This window comes from Tauraco erythrolophus, chromosome 5 (assembly GCF_009769465.1).
Source record: "Tauraco erythrolophus isolate bTauEry1 chromosome 5, bTauEry1.pri, whole genome shotgun sequence".
In the NCBI taxonomy this organism is placed as follows: domain Eukaryota; kingdom Metazoa; phylum Chordata; class Aves; order Musophagiformes; family Musophagidae; genus Tauraco; species Tauraco erythrolophus.
The window spans coordinates 73465388-73487928 of NC_141469.1; the positions used below are offsets into that span (position 1 = coordinate 73465388).

The 22541-nt window shown below is 38.4% G+C and overlaps 1 protein-coding gene across 3 annotated transcripts in view; it reads left to right on the plus strand.

Moving 5' to 3' along the window:
* Positions 1-22541, plus strand: part of CCSER1 (coiled-coil serine rich protein 1) — a 677421-nt gene that overhangs the window by 327513 nt on the left and 327367 nt on the right. For all 3 annotated transcript variants that reach the window (XM_086612211.1, XM_086612212.1, XM_086612210.1), the window contains exon 7: positions 5003-5086. In XM_086612211.1, the coding sequence (XP_086468337.1) occupies positions 5003-5086 (84 nt within the window). The remainder of the gene's footprint in view (positions 1-5002; positions 5087-22541) is intronic.

Consider the following 22541-nt stretch of genomic DNA (forward strand, 5'->3'; position numbering starts at 1 on the left):
GCTTAATCACCCTTATTTCTCATCATAAGATCATATCCTGTGCTCTCCAAACTCCGTTTGATTTCATGATCAAGAAATGAAACATAGAGCCGTTCCTTTAGATGTGTTGTTTGAATGCTGTAGTTGCATTGAAAAACGATGTACGTAATGCCGTCTCTTTCTGATGTGACCAAAGCTTCCAAAGCTGATTCAGGATTTTATTGATTTGTTTTGTTCCTTTGGAAAGATACCCAGTAGTGAGACTCTGTTTTTCTTGAGGTGGACTTGGGAGATTGCTTTTTGTTGCCATGTTATACTTTAACGAGAATTTCTGAAGCGTGGACTTGCCCTCGCCCTTGTGCTGGGCTTGAGCAACAGCTGGCACGGCAGTGTGAGGTGAGAAGCAGGGGAGTTAAGTATGACCATTGCCTGCAGTCAGCGGCCACTCTTTGGGAGCCTTGTCAGGATTCCAGCCAAGGCTAACTGGACTGGCACAGCACCAAAACAACAGATGAGCCAAAGAAGAAAAATCTACGTGCCTTGCACACGTGAAGCATTGCAGCCAGCCAGTTCATTTCTCTCTTGGTATGATTGAAAGGAATTAACATGACAAATATAAATTGGTACAGTGTGTACAACTAGAGCGAACATAGAAAGGGAAAATAAAACACTGAGCAGTCACACCGTGTATATACAATAACATGGTGTAAATACATCAGGGGCCCATCTCTCAAAGATGGACCAGTGACTTCATTTTGACACCTGAAGGAAATTATGCAGCCTCAGGTTCTTTGCCTCATGCTAAAATCATTAAGACTGTCATTAAAACAATAATCAATAAAACTACTCATGATGTGACAAAAAACCTGTTTCTGAAAACAGTCTGTAATATCCAGAAGTCTTCTCACATGAGTAATCTCAAATATGCAGATGCTTTTCCTTTTAATAAAACTCTGTGTGTCAACATGATACCTATTAACACAAGTGGGGAGACAGATAATGGTGCTTCTCTACAAATTTCATGCAAGAGCCACAAAAGCACTTGGGGCTTTTCAGATGCCAGGTGGTATAAAGTAAACCGTAGATGACATCCATAACCCTGTACGTAGCCTAGACTCCTACACTGCTGGCATAAAAATCCTGCACATTTTAAAATAACCTGTGTTTTCTTTCAATGTTCTAGGTAGTTATCCAGAAATTTATTAATTTTGCTGTATGAATCTTCTGCATAACTTAAAGGAAGCTTCAACTATTATGGCATTTATGTAGCTTTCTGGCCCCGATATTCAGTTTTGTTTCTTAGTTTGCTTTGTTCCAGGATGATATTTTTAAAGAAACTACATTCTAAGTAATTGCTGGTTCTTACTTTACTCTAAGTTGGTAAACAATCTGCTTCGCGTCTGAAATTCAGCACATTTATCAAATGAGTTTTATAAAATTCTAATTTTATGGTACCATTTTGGCAGCATATTCTGTTTATCTGTTATCAAAGTGAAATTGCAGAGAATTTATCTTCCATAATACTTGTTTAGTTCTGTTTATAGCACTTAGATTACAGTAAGCACAATATGCCTATTTGTTGTGAAGTATGAAGAGGTATAAAGTAAGTTTTCAAAATGGAAATGATTATGCTTTTTGGCACTTACCCATAACCTGCTGCAGCTGTCTTCACACACGCAGTACAATTTGTCATCTTGTGACCCGATCCGATGAGAAACAGATTTGCTATTATGTTTAGCATTTTCCCAGATGGACAGAATTAAAGTAAAATAGGAAAATAATAGCACTGAGACATAGCAATTGCTGTCATAGCCAACAACTGAAAGTAAGTAAAAGGGTGATAATTTGAAGAAGTAAAAAGATGATTATTTGAAGAACATTCTGACCATAAACATGTACAATAATAACAGCAGATCTGTAGTGAATGTGCAGCTGAATCCTGGAATTTTTTTTACAATATCAGATACTATAAGTGAGGAAAATACAGTGGACATTTTGGCACGTCTGCTTTTGCATTTTTATGAAGTACAACTGGAATTTAGGCTATAAACCTTTTTGATTACCTCCATTTAATAAAAGAAAGTAGTTTAAAGACACAGTATTTTATTTACAGGGTATGCTGTGTCTAACAGTTCTCTTTAAGAATGAGCTGTTAATTAACTTCTCTTTTTATCAAGTATTTCTAGAGTCTTGGACAAGCCTGTTATGAACATGCTCACTGCAATGGAGAGCCGAGTTCTTACCTTTCTGATCAATGCAAATACAACAATAATTATGATATCATTATAATACCTAGTGCTATATGTAATAATTTATTAAGCAAAACAAAATGGCCTCAAAGCTATAGTGTATGCAAATACCTTATGGACACATTTACAGAGCATAGGATTCAATTATTTGCAGTGGTGACTAATATTTTTGTAACATCCATATTCTCATTGGACTGATAGGCTTGATAAAACGTACAGGTGTAAACTCATTTTGCAGAACACTAAAGAACCAGAGTGTCCAAGGATATTGACTTAGTAACTAGAAATGGTAAATGTTACCTAGCAGAATTTTACGTCTATGATCATATAATTGATTCTGGATGGCACTTGAACTCAGCTATACTTACATGCTAATATGATATTCTCTTCTGCTCTGTAAATATAATATTATAAGGGCTACAAAAACATGAGAAATATTTTGCATATGTTATCATAACCAGCATTATAAATAATGGGAGACAGTCCTCCATGAACTTCTCCAATGTGAGCCCTTCCCACAGGCTTCAGTTCTTCACAAACTGCTCCACCGTGGATCCCTTCCATGGGGTGCAGTCCTTCAGGAACAGACTGCTCCAGCGTGGGTCCCCCATAGGGTCACAAGTCCTGCCAGCAAACCTGCTTCAGCATGGGCTCCTCTCTCCATGGGTGCACAGGTCTTCCCAGAAGCCTGCTCCAGTGTGGGCTTCTGATGGGGCCACGGCCTCTTTCAGGTGCATCCACCTGCTCTGGTGTGGGTTCCTTCACGGACTGCAGGTGGATCTCTGCTCCACTGCTGGCCTCTATGTGCTACAGGGCCACAGCCTGCCTCACCATGGTCTTCACCACAGGCTGCAGGGGAATCTCTGCTTCAGCACCTGGAGCACCTCCTCCCCCTCTTTCTTCACTGACCTTGGTGTCTGCAGGGCTGTTTCTCTCACATATTCTTACTCCTACCTCCAGCTGCAATTGCATGGTTTGGTTTTTCCCCCCTGCTTCTTAACTATGTTATCCCGGAGGTGCTCCCACCATCGCTGATGGGCTCAGCCTTGGCCAGCAACAGATCTGTCTTGGAACCAGCTGGCATTGGCTCTATTGGACATGGGGAAAGCTTCTAGCAGCTTCTTGCAGAAGCCACCCTGTAGCCTGTCCGCTATCAAAACCTTGCCAAATAAACCCAGTACAACTATAATTCCCCATTGGACTGTGTCTCCTATTCCTCATTCACTTTTAGAAACTTTTCTCAACAAATGTCTTGTTCACATTTTGGCAACAGATAGTTGGTTCTGTAACATTTTTGATTTATTTTTTGTTCTGCTAATATTACGTTCAGACAGATGTATGGGATATTGAAATCACCCTTTCTGCAGTTGAGTACTTTTTTCTCTTTTATTCCTTTGAGTTTTTCCTTGAAGGATATAGTGCAAGTCCTGGATTTTTAGTAAACTTGAATATTTCAGGAGATCTGTACATAATACTGAAGTAGTATGTCAGCAGGTTCATTATCTGTGTGCCAGAAACAGTATTTCTTTTTATTACAGTTGTAAATATTTGGGAGTTTATATGTTCTTGTTTCTTCTTCCAATTCTGTTAGAGTGGATGATGAGCAATATAGTTACTTTGAAAGGTAATTATTGTAACTGAACATTTAACTGAGGAGAATGGATTTCTACTTTTTTGTCTTATATTTGTGTGTTCATTTAGAGTTATAAGCACATTAGTACTGACAGAATTTATCAGACTGGTTATACCCTTTTGAAAGCCTGAGCTCTTCATGGTCTGAATAAATTCTGCACTTTTACACTTGTTATCTGTTAGCTAGAGGTCCAATTTTCTTGTTTTTAAACTAAGAACAAAAGCGTTGTGCAAGTTTGGAAAATAGCAGTACTCCAAACCAGTCTGTTTCCTAAACATTGTTAATATGTCTCTGTACAAGAAGGATGTAAAGATACAGTGCTTCGTTTATAGTTGTACGACCAGCCAGTTGGCTGCTTAGTTTTTGGGGTTTTTTGTTCTTCAACAGTTCAGTCATTTCATTTGAGTTTCTCCTCTTGGATGTTTATCAAAACAAGACAAAAATATGTGATTGACATTTCGTCTCCAAATAAGGTGTTTAGACTTACATGAACTCACAAATTGCCTGGGGACAACTTGCAGGGTGTCTCATGAACCTGGGTTTGGCTACAGCCTTAGATATTAGGTTCGTTTTCATGCAAGTCAAACTGAGTTATAGTCAATGGTTATATTGCCAAGTGGTAACTATTTTCTTTCCTCCGCCCTGTTAATACCAGAATTGCTGCTGTTCTGGCTGATGTGAGACAAAAGACATATGCATGGGAAGGGTGCTTTACTTTTTCTGTGAATTCCTGTTGTGCTTTCTTTTCATCCTCTCCAAGATCAAGAGCTCTACAGTAATGCTTCTAAATTGATATTTCTCCAATATTGTTTTGTATTAGTAAAATTATAACATTTCATAGCCGTTTCTTAACTGAAAAGGAATGACCTGATAGGATCTTCAGTAAAAAGACTTCAAAGATTCAGAAAATAATGAAATGGACTTCTGTGCAGGGAGCTATTCACATTTCTATGTAATGTCTTTGGATGCATTAATTTGTTTATGCAGCAACTTAAAATGTTGTTGAAAATACCACACATGACAAAGGAGAATTGAGTTTCATTGCTTGAATGTAATTATCTCACGCTATGTGAAACAGCCTTTTCTTGTCAACAGCAAAATAAAAGCATTAAGTCTATTATGTCTTTTGATGTTTTTATAGGATGGAATAAAAGATGAATGCTCGGTCCTGAAGCTGCAGCTGAAGGAGAGAGATGAACTCATAGCCCAACTTCGTGAGGAGCTGGTAAGCAGAAGCAATTTTTATTTTTTAACTTCATTTACCTGATAATGTCAGTCATCAAGAACAGAAACTAAAGAAATACAATTTCACACCCGCTACAGAATAGCTGGCCTAAGGCTATGTTAATCATTTTGATAAACACTGATAACACTGACTGTGCATTTCCAGGGACTTGTCAGCCTCTGAAGCGGCTACCATCTAGATGCATTGCTAGTAGAAGTTTCTTTTAAAAGATTGTGTTGACAGTTGTCTTGCAGTATCAAAGAGGCAGAGAGGTAGCACAGCACTGTATGCATATGCTAGAAATCTTGAAGGGCCACACACATGTCCTGATAAATTGTGAATACTTCTCCCATGAGCTGCTTTTCACATCTACAAGATTGTTCAGAAGAAAATGAAATACTTTTTTCTCCATAATAGATGTCTTTAATTTAAATAAAAATAATATTCTTATGCTTGCTGAACCTTTCCTTAGCATATGAGCTACTAGTGCTTGAGTAGTACCATTTTAAGGATAGACAGAATATTCTCAAGTCACTGAGTGAGGTAAAATATGTGACGTAGCAATTAAAAAAACTAAGCACATGAAAATGCATTTTAGTTTGCTGTTCAGACTGTACTAACAATTTTAACATTGCGTTTCTGATGGAACATGACTAAAGCATGTATGTCTTCGGTATTCTTAATTAAAGGAGGGAGATTTTTCCACATCCTCTCTTACAAACAGAGAACTTAAAGACTCTACAGAGAAAACATTTAGAGTTACCACATTCGGGAAGGCATTCAGCACGTACATTGCTTCCATGGAAGTTGCAAGTGTGCAGGCACCTAAGATTTTTATATAAGCATCCTTTAGGAGGTGGTTTGTTTCCCTGATTAGATCCTAATTAGCTGACCCAGCTCAGGGGCTTTTTGTACCTTTCTGTCTTATGCCTGATGGATAGCTCAGAACTTGGGCAGAATGAATTCAGGTGTATCCATTACTGCATTTTTTATATACTAACCAAAACCACCAGTATATTTTTGCATCAGCACAAATAGCTAAGTTTCAAGTTGCTTGGGAAAAATGTAATGCTGCTCAAGGATGAAAGATTCCTTTGCTATATTAACATCTGCAAAATAAATACAGGTCATCAATATTCTTTGTTTCATATTTGGCTACATTAAGAAATGATATATTATGTAATTACTATCTAAAATTAAATGACAAAATGGGACACCGGGAACATCAAGCTTCTGCACAGTCCTAGAGCATTAGTTTTATGTCAGTCAGGTTCAGAACATATGCTATTTGACTGGTCAACAATTTTGTCAGTGTAAAATTATCCTTATTGATACAACGAGCTGTAGCTCATTTGCTGTTAACTGCTGTCAAAGTTCATCTGTATATGTCAGTTACAGAAAAAAATCCCACAGGGAATTTAGTTCTTGTACCTCATAATAGACGGAAAAGTACATCTTCCTAGGGTCGTGAAATAAGGATTTCCGTATGAGTGAAAGTAAGTATCATGGATTTTATCAGTGATTACCTGACTTCAGTTTTTATACTGTAGGACTTGTAAAAGAGAGGATGGATGAGAGTCTTAAGACCATATCTAGTCATTTGAAATTAAACTTTGAAAAGACTCAGTATATCTCATTTACTTCTACTGATGTAAATAAAGCCAGATTAGGAGGTGAGTATCACAGAAGCTGGATTTAAGATTATGAACCTTATTAAAAAAATAATTAGTAGGTGCCCACAGTATTGGAATAAAAGATTCTTGTGTGTGAGGTGTGTAAGCATGGAGTCAGTACGCTAGCTTCGTCCATCTGTGTACTCTTTAATCTCTACTGTGTATTCTTCTGCAATACTATTTATCTGTAAAAAGTTTGGGAGCTGGTTTGTTTAAGAATGCGGTTTTGTGAGAGCTGCCAGGGCTTCTAGAGAAGATAGAATTAAAGTGTCAGTCTAGTAAAAAAGCTTCCTGAAACACACTTGGAACTTGTGCCAGAACTGAACATTTTGACAATCTCCCCACAACGAAGCAACTGTATCGCTTTGTCAGCGTCCAGGGGATCACTACACTAAAGTTTACTTAATCAAGGACCTTGGCAGTTGAACAGGGGAAGCACCCACTCATCTTAGGCTTCTCTGAATTTAGGCAGCTACAGAACAGCTCTTTCCAACCATGGTTTTGATCTTAAACATATTAAACACCTAAAAAGACTCAATATGCTTATAGGGAGCCCCTGTTGTTTCCCTGGTGCCCATAAGAAGCCTGAATGAGGCTGAGGATGCAACTTGAAGTCCTCTGAAGAGCAGCAGGGCTCCAGTCCCCCTGGCCACCACCTCTCACACTGCGCATCCAGTGTCCATGAAGGTGCCCTGGGCACTGCCACTAGGCGCTACTGAATATTGGGACACACCAAAAAACACATCTGGGGTTCCCTTTCTCTGGTTTGCTCTGGGGTTTTTGCAGGGCCCCAGGCTCTTGGGGGAAGCCCCTGCTGCAGCTTTGCCCACCATCCTGCAGGCTATAAGGAAGCCACTCCAGGTGCCAGGTGGTTGTTGCAATCCTCTTTTAGCGTTTCTCTGTCCTCCCAACAGGAGCTTCTTGCAGTTTGCTCCTCATTGCTTGAGGTGATTTAAGGAGCTGGATGCAGTGGACTATTCAGGGAATAGAAGCTCTCTACTTAGAGCTATTAAGAATGAAGTAAATTTGAAATGACTGCTAGAAAACGCTGATAAAAATGTTTTCTTCACTTCACTGATAGAAAATCAGCCAAAAATTCTTGCAAAACATACTTTAATAAAGTCCTACAGTTATTTATGTGTTTGTAAGACTGTAAATATTAGGAAAGTGAATGTTTACAAAAGATAAGTAAAACAGTAATTTTGGCTAACGAAACTATATGCTTCTTCACTTAGCTACAATATACTGTGGATATAGCACTTGACGGATAACTACCATTTTTATTCTTGTATCTTAGGGCAACCCATGTTCAGAAAGTTGTCATTTTGAATACAGAAATTTAGTAGTTGTAAATACAACCTGCCTGCCTTAAAATCTTGACATCACGATGTTAATTCAGAGATAGCACTTGGACATAAAAATCAATTTGTGTGGGAGTCGGTTTTGTACTTCTTGAGAGAGGTATATGAAAATCTGTATTTTCCTTGTGGTTTTCCTTTAAATTGGATGCTTACATGTAGATTTAAAATGCTTGGTTAATTAGTTTTCTGCAGGACCCTGCAACTAACCTAAAGTGAACTTCAGGTAAGTTTTGACTCTTCAGGAGCTTTTGTTTGTTTCTCTTCTCTGTTTTTTTTCTAGAGTTTCCTAGCAGTATTTGCCTCCCTCCTTTGATCTTTTTAATTTTCAAATACTTTTTAAAAAGTATTTCTACCACATATGAGCGCATTTTGAAAGAGACCTTGAATGGAGCTCAGGGTGGAATACATGGATGGAGTGTGAGCTGGCTTGCTGTAAGCTGATGAAGTTGAAGAGCACCTGAAACTGTTCTGTCTCCTAAGTAGAATCATAGAATCATAGAATGGTTAGGGCTGGAAGGGACCTTCAAAGGTCATCTAGTCCAACCCCCCTGCAAGGAACAGGGATATCTCCAACTAGATCAGGTTGCTCAGGGCCTTGTCCAACCTGGCCTTGAACGTCTCCAGGGATGGAGCATCCACCACCTCTCTGGTCAACCTGTTCCAGTGTTCTACAACTCTCATGGTAAAAAATTTTTTCCTAATATCCAATCTGAATCTATCTCCCTCTATTTTAAAACCATTACCCCTTGTCCTGTCACAACTGGCCCTCCTGAATAGCCTCTCCCCATCTTTCCTGTAGGCCCCCTTGAGGTACTGGAAGACCGCTATAAGGTCACCCCGGAGCCTCCTCTTCTCCAGGCTGAACAGCCCCAACTCTTTCAGCCTGTCCTCATAGGAAAGGTGCTCCAGCCCTCTTATCATCTTCGTGGCCCTTCTCTGGACCCTCTCCAACTGGTCCATGTCCTTCTTATGTTGGGGGCTCCAGAACTGGACGCAGTACTCCAGGTGAGGTCTCACGAGGGCAGAGTAGAGGGGAAGAATCACCTCTCTCGACCTGCTGGCCACGCTCCTCTTGATGTAGCCCAGGATGCGGTTGGCCTTCTGGGCCGCAAGAGCACATTGCCGGCTCATATTGAGCTTCTCGTCCACCAGTACTCCCAAGTCCTTCTCCTCAGGGCTGCTCTCGATCCATTCTCCGCCCAGTCTGTATTTGTGCCTGGGATTGCCATGACCCAGATGTAGGACCTTGCATTTGGCCTGGTTGAACTTCATGAGGTTGGTACGGGCCCACCTCTCCAGCCTGTCGAGGTCCCTCTGGATGGCATCCCTCCCTTCCAGCGTGTCGACAGCACCACACAGCTTGGTGTCATCGGCGAACTTGCTGAGGGTGCACTCCATGCCACTGTCCACGTCACCGACAAAGACGTTGAAGAGGGCCGGGCCCAACACGGACCCCTGAGGGACGCCACTCGTGACCGGTCTCCACTTGGACATCGAGCCGTTGACCACTACTCTCTGAGTGCGGCCATTGAGCCAATTCCTTATCCACCGAGTGGTCCATCCATCAAACCCATGCCTCTCTAGTTTAGAGAGAAGAATGTCGTGCGGGACAGTGTCAAAAGCTTTGCACAAGTCCAGGTAGATGATATCCATTGGTCGACCCTTGTCCACCGATGCTGTCACCCCATCATAAAAGGCCACCAAGTTGGTCAGGCACGATCTGCCTTTGGTGAAGCCATGCTGGCTGTCACCCACCACCTCCTTGCTCTCCATGTGCCTTAGCATGGTTCCCAGGAGAATCTGCTCCATGACCTTGCCAGGCACAGAGGTGAGGCTGACCGGCCTGTAGTTGCCCAGGTCCTCCTTGTTCGCCTTTTTAAAAATGGGGGTTATGTTCCCTCTCTTCCAGTCATCGGGGACCTCGCCAGACCGCCACGACTTCTCAAATACAATAGCCAATAGTGGCTTGGCAACTTCATCCGCCAGTTCCTTCAGGACCCACGGATGGATCTCATCAGGTCCCATGGACTTGTGCACCTTCAAGTTCCTCAGATGTTCCCGAACCTGCTCTTCAAGTACAGTGGGCGGTGGTTCATCCTCACAGTCCCTGCTAGTTCTTTCCACAGCTTGGGCAGTAAGACAAGAGGCTTTATCAGTGAAAACTGAGGCGAAAAAGTCATTGAGTACCTCAGCCTTCTCTATGTCCCGGGTAACCAGAGCACCAGTATCCTTCCGGAGGGGGCCTACGTTCTCCTTGGACTTCCTTTTGTCCCCTACATACCTATAGAAGCTTTTCTTATTGCTTTTTATATCCCTTGCCAAATTTAATTCCTTCAGGGCTTTAGCCTTCCTCACTTGATCCCTGGTCACTCGTACTACCTAACTCTTCAAGGGAGAAAAGGGTAAATCTTTGAGGAATGAAAACAGGGATTTAGATGTTCAGTTACAAGACCCAGGTACAAAAGATAAAATGCAAAGAGCCCTCATCTACCTCTGAGCAAACAAAGATGACCTTAGAAAAGTACTCCCTCGACAATTTTTTTTGTTTGTTCTCTTTTTAGTGATAATTTTAGATTGACTGCCTTGGTCATCAGCAGTGTATCTGTCTTCTTTGAAGGAATAAATATAGGTAGACAGAGTAGTGGGATTAATTCCTCTATTCTCTCGTTATCTCCTGAAAATACCCATTTCAGGAATTGGTGGAGAGTTTGACTTGCAAGATGTCAGACACCCAAAACTGCTCTAAATTTCTTTGGAAATGATGAACCTGAGCAGGAACTTAGAATTTGGGTTCAAAGCATTGCTTTGTCTCTGTGCTGTACTTGTTTGTGAAAAGGTCCTTTTATCCAGAAGATCAAAGAAACGAAGTAAGTCCATTCTGCAGGGTTTGGTGGTAGGAGTCATTTGCTTGCTCTTGTTCTCTTTTTTTTCCCCCTAAAATAAACAAAATAAATGGAAGTCTCAGTTTTCATTGGATATAGAAAGACGTTTGAAATATCAGCTGTCTCCTACTCAGATCTACCTGACACTGCATCTTTTTGTATGTTTTCCAAATCAATCTTTCCCCACTGCAGTGTGAGCACTTAAAACGAGTTTAAGCAGAAATATTTTCATGGTATAGTGACAAAAATAACTGAGTGCTGCTTACAGTAACATTTATTCTACTGCTGTCATTGGAACACCGACATTAGCACTGAAAAATGAGTGTTAACAACATTATCCTTTCAGCCTTGATGTCCCTGTGTAACTTGAGTCATATGTGTTGTCCTATCGAAATAAAAAATGTAGTGAGATGGTTTGAGTAGATTCTGAGTGAAACTGGAGGCAAAATAAGGTCAGGAAATGAATCCGCCTAATAGCCCAGCTGTTGAAGATATTTTTCTGCTGTGGAGGTGGCTTTTTATCAAATGTTAGACTTTTTATGTTTCTGGAATAGCTAGGTAAGTGAGCTTTACCTCAAGCTGTAGAAATTAGTGTGTTAGGACTAGATAATCTGGATCAGCTCAGCAAAACAAAATTGTTCTTTTTTTTCTTTTTGTCTTTTTTTTTTTTTTTTGTCTGCATATCATAAACAAGTTCTACCTCCTTGTCCAAAACCTATGTTAAATGATTTGTGGGGTTTGGTTTTGGGGTTTTTTTTGGTTATGTTGGTTTGGTGGGGTTTTTTTGTTTGTTTGTTTGTTTGGAGGGGTGTTTCAGAGTTTTTTTGTGGTTTGGTTTTTTTTTCCCCTAAATATAGTGTATTCCTGGAGGACAGAATGATGGCAAGCATAGCTCTTTTCTGTAGGTTGATGTCAATGATGGGCAATTAGTCAACTGCTGCAGTTTAGAAGTATTGTGAAGATGAGTACTTGTTATCCAGCTTTGAAGTGCAACAGAAAGCCTGAAATGCGCTTGTGTCCTGCTGATGAACTGTTTATGAAAGACAGTTGGATTAAGTGTAAAAATCACCTTGAAATGTAGTTATGCCCGTATAGATGCCTGGAATTGTGTAGTCCTAGAATCACAACTTGTTTTGTTTTGACAATGAGATTTGGAAAATTAAATCAGTGAACTTATGGTGAATAGCATTTTTTGAATTGTTAGGAAAAAGAGAAATTTTGATTAGTCTAGTCTATTTTCAAAGTTTTAAAAAAGTTGTCCTTGAAATTTTGAAGAAATGAGGTAATTCCTAGTTGAAAGGAATAATAGTCCTTATATTAAAGACAATACAAATTAACAGAATCTACATAATCTTTACCCACTTGCTCTACATTCTGCTGATTTGTAGCTATGTTGGCTATTTTAAGAGAGGATACTACAGACCCATGGATGATTTACATAAGAACAGGCAGTTGTTAATACTTTCAAATACCCTTTCTTCCTCATGTTTAGGAAAATTAGGAGCAGAAATACATTAGGTGTACTGAAACATTATTAAAGTGTCAGACTTTTTTCCCTCCTTTTTACAGAAGAATTAACTGCACTATTCCAGAAAATGCTTGTCTGAGCTGTAATTGTTCTCTGAATCAGTTCCACGACACAGACATGGAGTGTGCAAGTAGCAATATCCTATGACACACAATGGGGCTTAGGCTCCAATTCCTCCTCTACACCAGTCCCTCGATGAGAAGCTGCCAGTCAGATAGCATCTTTAGTATTCCTTGGTGCCTGTGGAGGTCATTCTGCCTATGACTTTAAGCCCCTACCACAAACCATTGTCGTATCATAATGTTTGGCCTAGATAAACTATTATGTCGTTGGTGTAGAACAGTGTCTTCCTGATCTCACTAAGATTCTACTCCTGAGTATTTCATAAAAATAACACTGCAGAAACGAGCGAATCTGAAATACAAAATTTGTCCTAAGTCTCCCTTGAGATACAGTGCTGAGGCTTATGCTCCTTTAATAGTAATGCCCTGAATGTGCTTGTCTTTGGCAGCAGTGTCACTTGTAGACTGCTGGCTTCGTGAGACATGTAGCATTTTACTGACAGGTCTTTTAGTGCAAGCAGGACTTACTCTGAAATCTGAGAGAACTTCAGGTTTGGGTTTATATGAAAGACAAAAAGAGGTCTCAATGTCACCATTCCTTTTTTTACTTTATTTCTTTTAACCAATTTTAACTTTAATCAAGATATAAAGATACCCTACTACAGATCAATGTTAGGACAAATGGAAATGGCAGCATCTTGGAGGCATGGTGGGAAGGAAGACTTTGTATGTTGTAGTTCATTGGCTTTGTAAATGTTACATACATTTGACTGACATATATTTTTAGAGACTGAAATTTCTCCTTAGATGAATGATGGTAGATTATATTTCCTATGAAGCAGCATATAGCATAGTGTTCATTTTATACCATGACTGTGTCAAGGTCAAACTAGAGCATTAACTCATGTCCTTGGAGCTCTGTGGAGCTAAGTTGCTGTACCTTGCCTGAGGGGCTCACTGGAGCAGTTCTCACCTAAGACTTGCAAAAGGAGTTTTCATGGTGCAAAACAGGATTTGTACCAGGGCTTGCTGGGTAATTGAGGAAAAGGAAAATCTGTGTTGTGTTATAAGTGCTAGGAATAAAATATATGAAGAAGGCAGCAAAGATCCAGTGTGTTTTTTGTATAGTTTTGATTGCTCAAAATCCTGGATTTTTAAAAAAATTCAGTTTCCGTTTTTTGTATATACACACGTGTGTCCACACACGTATAAATATGTATAGACAGAAATAGGTATATATAGATACACAGAAACATGCACGTGTTCACACACGTGTGCACTGTCTCTCTTATTCAGTGTGCTTCTTGGTAGTTACTTAAGAATTGCAAACATTTTTATGATAAAGAAGGTTATAAAAGGAAAGTTGGCTAAAAATATGGAAATTTGCTGTTACTTGACATGGCCCTAAATTCTGGATATTGGAGAAATTCTCAAAGAAGTACTTAAGAGTTTGGCTTGCGTGAAAATGGCTTCTGTCAGTATCATCTAGTGACGTGCTATTGTGTTATGTGTGTTTATACAAGCAAAAAGAAGAGTAATGTTGCTTAAAAACAAATGCACATATGCTGGAGAGCTTGTTCTGCTCCTGAAGATCAGCGGTTTAATTTGTATGACTTCACAACTTCAGTATGTTGTTAAAGGCATCTGTGTGACATTTTTACTGTAGTCATCTGATGTGGATGAGTTTCAGATTAATAAATGCTTTAATCTCAGCTCTACGCAGCAATGTTTAATGAATCAACTGGTACTGTTGTTTCTTCTAATAATTAATTTTCTGGTTGGGGAAATATTTCTGCTTTTGAAGATGTGGGGATGTCTGTCTGTGCAATTCACTAGAGATCTAATATAAGAATAATATTTTGCTTACCTTTTTTTTTTTTCTTTTCCTCGGTTATAATTTAGTGTCTTCTCCAGTTTTCTTTGCTGTACGTGGACATGATTCACAGAAAAGTCTGTGTATACATGTTGGTAGAGCAAACATCACAAATAATGAATCATCTGTATCTTAATAGCAAAACATCATTTTTGTTTGCGTTCTAGTGAAGTTCTGTAAGGAAACAGCAGTGTTATACAGTTTTCATAATCATTTTTTTTATATTTTGTGAAATATTTTTTCCTTCACTCACAGTATATTCTAGCATTTAAAGACAGTAAATATTTTTTAATATTTTTGTTAATAAATGAGAATTTTTAGAAAGAAAATTAGTAAACATTTATTTGTAAATACTTTGATGTAAGGACTGGGAAACTTCTTAAGACACTGAAAAGCGGAATGCAATCTCTGTCCTTTCCTAAATAAATAACCTAACAAGAAATTAGCTATATTGAAGTATTTGTTAAATCTCACTAATATTGCTTCACAGAAGCTGACTCCGTAGATTCTCTCCAAGTTTTGTATGCTTTTTTGTTGTTCTCTTATTACTTAATTTCAGTTTGTATGTAAAGAATAAGTATTATTTGAGATGCAAGAGATTTAAGAGTTTTCATTTAAGCTCTGTTTCAGAGACTGAGCACTTTATGACTGAAGATACTTTTTATACTGTGGCATTATGAATATTGCATGGTTCAAAGGGTGATCGAACACTTCCTCAGGTGCTCTGCTTTCTTTGAGACACAGTCTTTAGTGATTTTAAGTTGTGTTGGAGCTGGGATGTGGAGTTTTACTGTAACTTTCATAGAGGGTACTGCTGTATACCAAATTTGTCTGTGTGAAGTCTTAACTCTGAAATTGAGAATGTGTTTTTGTTATGTCCTTTTCCATAGCTGTTTTAAGTTGATTTGGTCTAGAGGCCAGGAAGTGGATGGAGTGGAGAGATCAAGGTGATACATTTCCCATAAGTGATAGAATAAAGTGTAATTGATCGCCTAGATTTGAGTAGCTAATCAACATCTTGGATGTCCTGTGTTGTTTTTGCTAAGATGGGAGAGAAGGATGCTGATGCTAGATAGCTAGCTACTGGAAGTGGTGCCATTTTTTTAGAGAATTTAGATAAAATCCTGTGGGTTTTGTGCATAGTAGAAATCTGACAGCAAGAGGTAGGTTTTGGTCACCGTGCCAAGCCTCTGTTTTACATCCAGCTCTTTAATGCTTCACTTCAAGTCTGTCTTTCGCTGGTTTGATTTCCTGCGTCTTTCTTCATGTTTTGAAATATTGTTTCCTCTTCCTTCTATAGAAACTACACACGGTGTGCATTTCTTTTAATGTCCTTTGCATGTTTTATCCATTGTTTGAGAAGTTTGACTTGATGCCTGATTCTGGTTTTAGGGTGGAGGTTACTATTATTTTCAAGCTCTGTCATTCAGGTTGATGTTCAGCTGTAATACCTTTGATTCTCGATGAGATTTCACCAGTATCCAAATATAACAAGAAGGGGATAGATTCTCTGGCAAAGCTTTCATAAATGACCTGCTTATTGCCCTGTATTTAAACTGGTGGTTTGGTGAGATAGACAGTGGTCTATACAAGTGTTTCACCACTCTTCAGGAAGGAGGCAGTTGACCGAAGCGCTCTAATGTGTTCATGCTGAGAGGTAATAAAAAGTGCCATATGGGATATCATTGATAAACAGCGTGTTACAAGAATATACAAAAGCCTGACTAGTGTTCTAGCAGAAAGCTAGCTTGCAAATTTCTACTTCCATTGGTAAATTCTTTCCAAAAAATATTGCTCAAGTAATCTCCTCTCATATTTTGGCTCCTTTGACAGTTTAACTGGATGAGCTTTTTATACTCCTTTCTTTCTTGATTTAGAAGAAGATAGAAAGGTAATATATGGACATTGTTAGAAAATCAAATAAAAAACAGTTATCTTACTGACTTTTAACCATATATTATGTTTAAATTACAAGGAAAAGAAAATAGGTACTGATTAATAGTAAATTAACTTAATCTCACTCATTTTACATTTATTTGGTTTATCTGGAGTGTTCAGTTTTGAATATCTTTTCATTAGGTTGTTCCCTATGGCTAGTAAAATAAAAGCAATAAACTGTTTCTTACTATTCATTGTTGAATTCAGAATATAGAGTGAAAATACTTTTTTCCAGGTTTGGTTGTTGTTTTTTTTTTTTCTCAGAGCTATTGTTTATGAATTATTCAGTATGTTTGAAATGTACTTAACATATTTTGGAGTTTTCTAGTAATAATGCAAGACGTTTATCTTACATTTCCCAATTTGATTTACAGATGAGATTGTTTTTCTCAAAGGGAGCTCTCATGATTTACCAGAAGAGCAATGGAGTTTGCAGGCTGTAATATTTATCAGAATTCACCGATTATCAACACAGTCTCTTATAAAATCAGACTTTCTCACAGTGGGATATTTGTAGTCCAGCTTACAAATGAAGGTTTCACCAAACAATGCTAGTTGGGCAATAGGATACTCTATTGTTATGGTTTTGGAAAGAACAAGTGGAGCTATTGTGCTAGTAATATGGTGAAGAGAAGGAAATATAATTAAACTATCTTTATGTGAACTTGCTTCAGTGTGGTTGGTGTGCTTCTGGAGGAGTTCAGATTAATAGGCTGGAAAAATAAAAAGTGGTGCAATTAAAGGATGATCTAAAGCACCAGGAGACCTCATTTTATTTTTCAGCTGAACTGCCTATATATTGTATTACTTTCAAGAGCAGGGTGACTGATTCTGAAGGGAAGGGTGGTATAGAGAGGACTGAGAATTTTCAAATTGTCACTAGACCCACCTTTTAAGATCACTGCAAACAGAGGTGTGCTCAGCCTATAGAACTTGCTGTGCAAATGATCCTTTCTCACTTAGCCAGTGTGAATAAGGAAGCTTAGATCAGTTTCTGGAATCTTCTGGATTTTATTTTGTTACATCTTATTTAATTTATGGAAATGGAATTAAGATCTTTGCCTTTTTTCTCCCCTCCAGTACAGAAACACTGGAATGATGTGGTTCATCAGCTCCTTTCTCTCTATGCTTCTCTCTCCCTTTCTTTCTACTAGACAAGTTTAAGACGTCTTCTCTAGTACTGTTTGATTTTTGTTTGTCAAATCAGAGCTAGTAACCTATGTCAGTTTCTCTTGATCTTTAAACCTAAAATTCACGGCCCATTCTACTTATCCAGCAAAATTTGAGAAGTATCCAAGCAGAGAGCTTTTTTCATGTATGTTATTACCAAAATAGTTTTTTCTGCAAAATCGTGTAAACAGATTGAGGAGGGGAGAGAGAGAGTGCTAGTTCTTAACTAGTAAGGTGACAATTGGGAAGTGCAAAATATACATAACCTGTGGGGAATTGGGAAGCTACACATTGCATGCTCATCCAGCTATCTGTTTGTCTGCAGAGAAAGAGAGAACCCTAAAAGAGTGGCAAAGCTGAGGTAATGTCTTTAATAATGCCTAGAATCAGCAGGGAAACACGTCTTCAGAAAAGAGGATCTTAGAAAGTGTTTTCTTAAATTCATTTCAGCTTTTTTTTTCCCCGTTTTTATTAATTTTTGGTACTTTATTTTCATTATTCATGAGTTATTAAAACCTCCTGTATACATGAAGTCCCTGATAGGGAATTTAATGAAACAGAGAGACTGGTCTGATAACCAGTACATAAAATCCAGCACGAGAAGAAGTAGATACAGGAGTAGCAGTGGCCATATTGCCAGAGAGTTGTTAGTACAGGCAGTCTGTTAATTTGCAGTTCTGCCTGTGAATAGTGCCGAGCTCCAAACATTTAAAGTTTGGGCTGATCCATCTTTTCCCATGCGCTATTTGTTCAATTACTGTGTTCAGTTGAATATGAATCCTTATCCGAGGCCTACTGAGATAAAAAAATAACATAAAAGAAAACCCGCTGTTGCCCAGGAAAACCAGTCGCAGAACATAATAAATAGAAACATAAGGCAATTTATTAGCTCTCACATCTTCCAACAGCCTCAAATAGCAAATTCTAAAGTCCAGGTCTTCTGATGTTCATTTTTTTACCTCTCTGTCATCTCGCTATTTATTGGTACGTTATATTGTATAGCATTTAATACTCTGTATGTGTTGGCATAGAGACTGGAAACAGTGTTTCAAAAATGTACCAAAAAAACATATGCAAATAAAAACTGTGTGTATCCTACCACACGAGCTTCTTAGTAGAGACTACTAGAACAAAAGCAAGTAACTTAAAATGATGGGTAATTTAGGTGAGAAGAACCTCAAGGGTGCTCTAGTCCTACCTCCTGACTCAAATAAGGGTTCACTTCAAAGTTGGACCACGTTGTTCAGGGCCGTTTCTAGCCATGTGTTAAAATTCTCCAGGGACAATTCTGCAGCCTCCTTGGACGACCCATCTAATCAGTCCTGTGAAGATCTTTTTTTTTTTTTTCCTTGTGTCCGTCAGGAGTTTCTGTCATCGTGGCATGTGTTGTTGCTCTTTGCTTTTCTGTACGCTCATTTGGGAAGGATCTGACTGCTTTTTCTCCATACCCTGCTTGATAGTGGAAGAAAGCGAATAGATAACCCTTTAGACTTCCTTCTCTGAACTAAACATACCTAGATCCCTTAGCTTCTCCCTGTATTTCATTTGATCCACCATCTTAGTGGCCTGCGCTCTCTCCAGTTTGCATCCACCTCTTATACTGAGGCCCTCAAAACCATGTGTGTTATTTTCCGATGCAGCCTCCGCAACACTGATTAGAGGGGAAAAAATAGTTCGAGCCATTTTCTGGTTGTGTTCTTGGCATGGTAGCCCAGCATACTGTTAAACTTCTGGTCCTAGAGTCTGACCATAAATCATATTATTATTCAATATCATAATCAAATTATTATTTACATTACTGTATTTGAAGGAATGCTGAGCTAATTGAAATCATGATCTTTCTCTTGTATGGGTGTTATCTAAAAATCTAACTATTTATCAGATTCCTAGCATGTCTTCTGATGATATCAGATGTCAAACTACTATTTAGGAACTTACTATTTAAGAAATGGCAAAATATGGATTCAGGCCAGGATAGGGAATTGAGACCATGTGTGACGTATTACTGAATAACATTTGCCTGTTAATGGATAAGGTACTTTCTCTTTCACTTGGGAAAGATGCCTGAAATCCAGATTAATGTTTAACTGTGAGACTGAGGCATTAACATCTCCCAGAAACAATCACCACAAGCACCACCTTTTCTACCAGATGCCATAGTGTTTCCTTCTCTAAATAGATTCATGTACTTTAACATAATGAAACAAACACAGAAAAATGAAGACTTGAGACAGGCCTGCATTCTCCTATATGTACTGCTGTGCCTGTGGAAAGGGTTAAAAGTACAAAGTGTTATGATTGTTAGATATACGGTTAAGTAAAATAGAAAAAAGAGTCTGTCTAGAAATATAAATAAGCCCTAATAGTACAGAGCTATTCTTTCATGCATATGTGTTCAATATTAAGATCTGCTTTAAAAAATACCTTATGAAATGATCAATGGCACATCAGAGAAAATTTGAGTAAAGAGAGATTAAATAATGAGAAAGGAGTTCTGCTTCAAGGAAGCATCTATCAGTTGTATTGATTTGGTATTTGTGCAAATTTTAATTACAGTTGTATTTTTAGCTCTACTTAGCCATCCAGATGCCTTTGGAAAGTAACGAATATAGATTAAAAAAATCAACCTGTTTATCAAAAGCACCAAAAATTGTGTCTTAATTGTGTTCTCTTCTGTCTTTTTCTATACGGCATTATTGATATGACTGAGCCCTGGACTGAGGATTATCACCCGACATGGAAGAGTCAAGTCCAGCCTGCTTGTCCATTTAATCTTTCATCAGGTTGCTTAGGCTGTATGAAGGGTGGACATTAATGACAAACGTTGATTTGGTGGTGATGCCTGCCCAGTAGGAGCAGGATTTAGCTCGTTTTACATGAGGTAGTAATCATCTACTAGATAGTAAGGGCTTTGACTCACTGTGGGTTTGAGCTAGATTTGATTTGATGAAGTACCGGTGAAATACTTCAGTGTTTCTACTGTCTAGTATTCTACCTCTTAAAATGTGAGAAACTTACCCATGGAGAAGCTTGTTTTTTATGTCCAAGGCCAGGTTGGACGAGGCCCTGAGCAACCTGATCTAGTTGGAGATATCCCTGTTCCTTGCAGGGGGGTTGGACTAGATGACCTTTGAAGGTCCCTTCCAGCCCTAACCATTCTATGATTCTATGATTCTATGTTGTGTTACGGGGTTTTGAGGTGGTTTTTTTTAGTTTAGTTTTTTTTTTTTTTTTTCCTTTCTCCTCCTTCTTTCTGTCTCTTTTAAGTGTAAAAAGGCTGGTGAGCATCAATTTGATTTTTCTTAAGCAAGGACTCTTAACTGTGAGTTTGAGTAATTCAGTGAACTCCAGTTTGAGGGTAGGCATTGTAAGTGAATATCCCAAGAAGACTATATATATATATATATATATTAAAAAATCTCTGCACAGACGCTGGCCGTTGGGCTAATCACACAAAGACCTAGTAGAAGGTGTCCTATAGAGCTGAGAATCCATCATCGCCTCTGTTTAGTTTAATCTTCAGGAATGCCTGAGTAACTACAGTATGCAGCGTTGAAATGGGATATATCTTTAAGAAAATAGGATATATTTTTAAGAATAAGACTTTGAGTAAAATTAGTTTGTGGAAAATATTTTTCATGTCAAGGACATGTAACAGTATAAAACTAAAGTAGATGGAAATAATAAAAAAGAATAAGAAGGAGGAAGGGGAGGACTGTATTACAGTGATTAGTGATTACAGCACAGAATTTCAGAACTACATGGGACCATGCAACTCAGATAAGCAGCAGGCTCAAGTTGCCCTGCAATGCACCAACTAGATGTTTCTGTGCTTTGTTACAGTTAAACCAGGATACAATTACTCCATAATTATTCCTTCTTAAAGTAAGGCACTGAAGGCTTACGGGATCCATTTTCAGGACAGACTTATTCTTACTTTCTTTTTCCACAGCTTTGACCAATACAATTTGTAAAATTTGGGGACTGTTGTTGATGTTGCTTTAATTTTACCATTTTATTCAGTATGTATAGATAGTTATTAATGCCCGGCTCAAAAAAATGTTTTTGATGGTTATGTCTTGCTGTTACAATTTTTGTGATCAGCATCATCCATTTGCACAGAATGCTTTGTAGTTTAATCCTTTTTTGACTTGACATAATGTAATTAACAGAAGGGACATCTCATGCTAATAGAGTTGATCAACACAAAGAAGTTGGTTTAGAAAGATAAGAAGTTATTTACCTCTCCCTGGAGAGTCGTTGCCCAGGTAGCTACTAGTACACGGGAAGAGGCTTTTGTGTGAGGTAACTTTTGGAATACTTTTCAGGCTTTTATGTATACTTGCAGAAGTGTGCATTAAAAGTGTCAGCATAAAATGTTAATAAAAGTTTGCTCATTTAGTTTGCTGAAGATCTCTTCGTAACAGTATTGTACCATATGTCTAACTTTTGGAACAGCATCTTCAAAGGGGTCTTAAGGGCCTCACATTTACTCATCACATGAGTTTAGTTCTGTCAATGCTGCAGCGTTTCTCGATCAGCTTTCTTGGTAATTACTTCAGGCTGCAGAATTAGAAGTGTTTATTGGTGAAAAATGTTAAAAGAAGTGTCGAATCCAGTTAATTAACATTTCCTTAGCATTTTCACTTTTTTTGGTAGAGATCTATTAATCATTAGCATCTCTCTTCGTGTTTTGTAGTGCTAGAGTCCTTATACTTGTATACACTGATGTGAGTAAATAAAGCACAGAATCATGTTCCAGAGCCCCGTAATGTTACTAGTCTCCCACTAGACACTCAGTGAAGTGAAATAGCTCCTGAATTGTGCTATAAATAGTGCTATACTTCTCAGAAGGCATGGGAGCAGAATTTTATACTTATGACTAATTAATGCAATTGAGAGTGATCATGTACAAGGAGACAACTTTCACAGCTCATCTGTTTTTATGCTAAAATAAGGGAAAATAAC